Genomic DNA, 6,572 nt, shown 5'->3' with positions numbered 1-6,572 from the left:
GTTTGGTGTTAGTCCATAATTGAAAAACTAATTTAATATGCTTATCATTACGTAAGTGTTTGACAAAAGGCCTCCAATAGGTACTTTAATTTCTTATTTTTCATATCATTTGTCTTCTTTTGTATTTATACAAATAAATCTCCAATGGAAGAGCTTAATGCTCTAAAACATTGAAAGATAATTTCAAGTGGTATATGCAGTAGGTGATTGATGGAAGAGGTGATTTGCAAATTGTCCACCATCTACATTTGTGAATAGATTAGAGTATAGACCATAAACAATCAATTAGCCATTAAAACACAAGACCAAGCAAATTAACGCAGAAACATAAAAAAATAATAATAATAATAATAATAATTAAAAAAAAAAAAACTATCTAAAAAATATTTCAAATAAATCGACTAAATTATCCACAAGCAAGAAACTTAATGACATTTGTCTATCTAAGAAAATAAAAGATGTACTACAGAGTGCAGATTTCCTAATGAAATGGAGAGAGAAACTAATACTGCTAGCTAGCTAAAGATCTACCAATCTACACTAGTCGATGCTACCAATCATCGAAATGAATGGTCATCATTTGAAAGCTTTTGACGCTTATTTGGGTCATTACTGAAAAAAGGCATCGATGGTGACACTTGAGAAGGCATCGATGTCGACACTTGATTATTCAGAATCAAAAGCATATTTGGGTCATAACCGGGAGAAGGAATCGATGTTGACACTTGATTATTCGGCGATGCCTGCTGATAAACACAGTAATTGTAGTAATCAGATTGCATTGCTGAGATGTTCTTGAAAGGGTTTGTAGTGTACGACCAATCTTGGTATCTACTTGGCAAATTTAGGGTCTCTACAGAATTCACTAAAGGAGGAAAACAGAAACTTTGTTGATTGCTCTGGACAGGAGTCTCAAAAATATTACCGCCCATTGCTTGAAATGGATCATGGAACCCAGGCATGTCAATGAGAGTAGCAGCGTTACTGTTTTGAGGAACTTCCAATAATGCACTAGGTGCATTTTGACCAGATTGAAGCATGTAGTCATGGTCATATATCATTTGTGCCATAGGATCCTTGAATTCGAAATACTCCATCGGCTCATTTTGAGGCAAAGATGTGGAATTTGGAACCTCCTGATCATCTTGGGCATGGGCTTGGGTTGATTTCTCATTCGATTTTGATTCCTTTTCAGTTATCTTATAAATTCTGCACAAAACTGAATCATCCAACTGGATAACATAAAATTCAATGATAGTCAGTTTGAGAATGAGAGAATTTAAGAATAAATAAATTACAACAATTATAGTTGAAACGTATGCACAAAACTCTAAAGAAGATTCAAATAGCATTTTAATGAGTCATATAAAAGCTAAAATGAAAGGATATATAAAATTTGCATACCTTCATGTCACCTGGACTCCTTTTATCTTGAGGAGGAGTGTCAACTCTAAATTCGTGCATAATCCAATTAGTCTTCGTACCATTTGGAGCTTTTCCTCGATAGAAAACTAGTGCCTTCCTATACCCAATTAGGGCTTTGTCAAATATAATATGCTTGTCAGCTCCAGTAGCTTTCCAATATCCATCACCAGCTGCTCGGTTTGGACGGTTTCCATTTAAATACTTTCGATCTCTCGGAGTAAAAAAGTACCATTCATTTTCTCCACATTTCTTGTTGTTTGCTGTTGATCATTGGATACGTTAAAATATATATAAAATAATATGAAATGAAAGTATTTGATGTCATATCTGTTTCACAAGGATACACTTTGTACATGTAGGTGTGATTGTGTTATTATTACTCAGTGCTCACACGTCATGTTGACTCATTTATCTATATAATAATTTGAAGTCTATAAACTATTTGATCACATTAATTACATATTCTTTTTTCTTTTTTTTTTGAGAAGACGTTAATTGCATATTCTAACTTTGAAAGAGAGTTCAAGAATTAACTTAATAGATACGCTATATATATACCCTTTCAAAGTTATAAATATCAATATGCAGCGATACAAAGATTACACTATATAATTAAAGGCTTAAAGCAAATATCAAAGAAATTAAATTCTATAACAATGTGGTGAAACTTGAGTTTTTACACTCTTCAATTTCAACATGTCAAATCATCATATTATATATTAAAGATAGGTACAACCACATTCAATCAATTGTAATACCCATTTGAAAATCCAACTCAATTGAGTGTTTATTGAGATATTATTAGATGTGGTAAGATGTATAGAGCTTTAAGTAAAAAGTAATGATGTGGCAATCTCTTATTGAATGATGTAAAACATGAGTTTTATACCCTATTCTTACCAATTTCAAACTCAATATCAAAACCATGAAAATCACTCACCCTTAATATACTACCAATTACAGCTAAAAATTACCAACCAAAAAAAAAAAAAAATAGTTGTAGACTTTCATATTAAACATTATTTAGCATATTAGTTCTATGCAAAATTATGAATATGACCTTCAATGAATTGGAAAACAACAAGTTCCATTCGACTCAAAACATGAACGATTAATTTTTTATTAAAAAAAAACAACAAAAAAACAAAGGGATATTTAAAGATTAACCTGCAAGAAACTCGGGATTGTGGTGGTATAAGTTAGTCTCCACAATCTGGTTGGGAGGGAGGGGCTCTTTGGAAACCTTCTTATTCAAGTAAAACCTGACAAGCTCATCGTCAGTGGGACAAAACCTATATCCAGGTGGGAATGTATCAAAAGGGAATGTATCAAAAAATAAATCAAGAAGAGCTTCTTCTAGTTCCATCCCCTTCCTGATGTTTATCCAGGTTGATTTCCTATTAGATTTTGTTCTGGGATCAGTTTTCTTATAAATCCTGCACAAGACTGAGTCATCCAACTGGATAACATGAATGCAATAGTCAGTTTGAGAATGAGAGAATTTGTGAACAAAAAATTACTACAATGATATTTGAAAAGTAAGCACAAAAAAGAAGATTCAAATAGCATTTTAATGAGTCATATAAAAGCTAAAATGAAAGGATCAAAATATGCATACCCTCATGTCACTTGGATTCCTTTTATCTCGAGGAGGAGTGTCAACTCTAAATTCATGCATAATCCAATTAGTCTTCATACCATTTGGAGGTTTTCCTTGACAGAAAACTAGTGTCTTCTTATACCCAATTAGGGTTTCGTCGAATATGATAGGCTTGTCAACTCCAGTAGCTTTCCAATATCCATCACCAGCAGCTCGATTTGGACGGACTCCATTTAAATACTTTCGATCCCTTGGAGTAAAAATGTACAATTCATTTTCTCCACATTTCTTGTAGTTTGCTGCTAGTCATTGGGAATGTTAAAACGTATATAAAATAATATAAAATGAAATTATTTGGTGTTTCTTGGTTGACTTCTTCTAACATTGTGCCATTAATTTTTATAAATATATAGGTAACATAGTCACATAAATTTTTGAAAGTCATTCTATATAAATTTTATAGTTTGACTTTGAAATAGTGCTAAATCATTTTTAAAGTTTAAACCAATTAAAACTCATAAATTCTAGTTAACGTATAAATGCTTTTTTTTTCTTTCACAAGCTCTCTAATTTAACTTTTTTCGAGCAATAAGGAAATACAATAACAAAAACTTTATTAAAAAAAAAATACTCACTGAAAACTACAACAAGAAATAACAAAGATCCCTACCATCATTGACAGGGACGGACCTACAGTAGGGCAGAGGGGGGCCATAGTCCCCCACCCACCAAACCCCCCCCCCCCCCCCAAAAAAAAAAAAAAAGAAAAAAAAAAGAAAAAGAACTAGTATATATAAGAAAATGTGTTTGTGCTTGAGACCAATGATTGTTTGAGTGCACTAGATTTGGCAGCACTATTAATGCTGAATTTTGAGTATGCATCATTCTTTTTGTAGAAGCAGATAAATGAAATACACATGAGAGGCATTATTTGATCGAAATAGATGTTAGACAATGATCGTAAAAGTCTTTGTATTGGATCATTAAATTTTGTCTTTGTTACTTTGTGTTGTGTGGGTCGTGTGGCCAATATATTATATATATAAAATTGTGTTTTTCTCTTGTGATTTAATTTATTTCTTTGTGTGGTTGTGATTTAAGTCTTTGATTTTGTACATTGAAAATGAGATTGCTGCAAAATTTGGTACAGAATCAATCATAAACGATTTTAGAAATTTAAAATAGCGTCGAATTCCATTTTGATAATGTGTTGAAATGTTTAAGAAATACTTATTTTGTATGTTATACTTTGTTGATGTTTTTATAATATGAAATGTTTAAGAAATACTAATTTTGTATGTAGTATTTTGTTGAATATGAAATAGATGTTAGTTTTTATTTTCATAATTTTTTTTTTGGTTTTAAGCTTTGGCCCCCCTCATGTTCGAATCCGTCCCTGATCATTATTGACTTTGAGACGTGAATTTACATAAAATAGTTCTTACTATCTTTACACAAGACTTTAAAAGTTAGAAAGGATCAAAAAAAGAAAAACAAATTTTTATTTTAACCTAAAAAAATTTAGGTGACTGTTGCACCTGCACCACATCTATATATGTAGTACTTGATGTCATATCTGTTTTCACAATGATACACTGCGTACATGCATGTAGGTGATTGTGTTATAAGTGCTCAGAGTCAGTTATCACACCTTATATTCATCTATATAATTTTTGAAAAGATATTCAAATAATAATTTGAAGTTTATAAACTGTTCTGTCTCGCTAATTACATATCCTAACTTGGAAAGAAAGCTCAAGAAGAATTAGTGAAACGTGATTAACTTAAAAGATAGGATATATATGTACACCCTTTCAAAGTTTTATATAAGAGAGGCCACCATAATTATTGGGATTGATTTCGATGCAAAGATTACACTATATAGGCTTAAAGAAAATATCAAAACTATAAAAATAACACACACTTAACATACTACAAATTAAACCTAAAAATTACAACAACAAAAAAAAGTTGTAGACTCATATTAATTAAACATTGTTTTGCATATTAGTTCCATGAAAAACTTTGTATATGACCTTTAAAGCATTCGAAAACAAGAAAAACAAGAAGTTCCATTTAATTTATAAAGAAAAACAAGAACAAAAACAAGACCAAGACCAAGAACAAGAACAAGGGATATTTAAAGATTAACCTGCAAGAAACTCGGGATTGTAGCCGTATAAGTTAGTCTCGACAATCTGGTTGGGAGGGAGGGGCTCATTGGAAACCTTCTTATTCAAGTAAAACCTGATGAGCTCGACATCAGTGGGGAAGAACCTATATCCAGGAGGCAAATCATCAAAAGAGAATTCATCATTAGCGAAATCTTCGTATTCCTTAAGAAGATCATCAATATCTGAGTCATGATCATCTTGTGAAACCACTGGTGGTGTTGTCAATGGAGTCTTGTTGTTGATGTTGTTGCAGTGTTCTATTATGTTCAGGGCTTGGGTTTGGGCTGGAGGTTGTGTATGGGCTTGGGGCTGTGGTGTAGGGTTAGTGGGAGTGGTAACAGAAACCATCAAACTCGGCTTGCACTTCTTATCGGACTCCACAGAAGGAGATGACGTCCCGCCTACACGTAAGTTTGAAACTCTCTCTATTTGTTTTTGCTAAATCTTTCTCTCTCTCTATGATATATATATATATATATATATATATATATATAAGTTCAGAGTCTACTTCTAGTTCTACTTCTGCAAGGATAGGACTCTATTTCAAAAGAAACTAGGACTAATTGACGGCTATAAAGATAACATCTAATCTAATCTAATCTATATATATATATATATATATATATATATATATAGTTCAGAGTCTACTTCTAGTTCTACTTCTGCAAGGATAGGACTCTATTTCAAAAGAAACTAGGACTAATTGACGGCTATAAAGATAACATCTCTAATCTAATCTATCTATAATATATATATATAACCGGCTTATCAAAATATATATATATTATATATATATAATTATACTATTATCTATATTATATACATATAAACTGAAACTTTTGAAACTCTCATAATTTTCCACATCAGCACAATATTTAAAAAAAAAAAAAAAAAAAAAAAAAAAAAAAAAACGATAATAAACTTTTCCAAAACTCGACATATAAAACTGAAACTTTTGAAACTCCTACAATTTTCCACGTCAGTAATATTAAAAAAAAAAAAAAAAAAAAAAAAAAAAAAAAACCATAATAAAACTTTTCTAAAACCCAACCCCGATGCTCTCATCGCTCTGCCTTCTCTTTCTCCAAAATTCACGCCCTGCCTTCTCTCCTTCTACCAGCTCCCCAAACCCAACACTCCTCTATGCTCCTCCCTACCAGCTCTCCCAACGATCAAACTCACGATAAACCAACAGCAAAGCATCTAAAGAAACCATGCTTACAGATTCCTCAATCAAAACCCACCATACCCACAAACCAATAGGTATCTTCTTCCTCAAAACAGAGGTCGATGTGTCCGAGCAGTGTCTTTTCTTTCTTTCTTTTTTTTGCTTCTCCAACACGGCTCCGACACGGCGTGGACCAATGTTTTGA

General features: G+C 32.0%; 1 protein-coding gene across 2 annotated transcripts; it reads right to left on the bottom strand.

Moving 5' to 3' along the window:
• Positions 1–423: 423 nt before the first annotated feature.
• LOC115978339 lies at positions 424–5,592 on the bottom strand. 2 transcript variants are annotated; one of them, XM_031100363.1, is made up of 6 exons: positions 5,178–5,592; positions 3,044–3,324; positions 2,593–2,884; positions 1,405–1,685; positions 926–1,232; positions 656–743 (listed from the first exon to the last, which is right to left on the bottom strand). In XM_031100363.1, the coding sequence occupies exons 1-6, from the start codon at positions 5,545–5,547 to the stop codon at positions 730–732; spliced, it is 1,545 nt and encodes a 514-aa protein (XP_030956223.1). In that variant the 5' UTR covers positions 5,548–5,592; the 3' UTR covers positions 656–729. The 2 variants fall into 2 exon arrangements, with proteins under 2 accessions (XP_030956222.1, XP_030956223.1); XM_031100362.1 differs by having other exon boundaries at positions 424–1,232.
• Between the last annotated feature and the right edge of the window lie 980 nt (positions 5,593–6,572).

Source organism: Quercus lobata, chromosome 2, assembly GCF_001633185.2.
Source record: "Quercus lobata isolate SW786 chromosome 2, ValleyOak3.0 Primary Assembly, whole genome shotgun sequence".
NCBI lineage: Eukaryota > Viridiplantae > Streptophyta > Magnoliopsida > Fagales > Fagaceae > Quercus > Quercus lobata.
The sequence above is the reverse complement of the archived record's forward strand: the minus strand, read 5'-3'. Positions and strand labels throughout refer to the sequence as shown.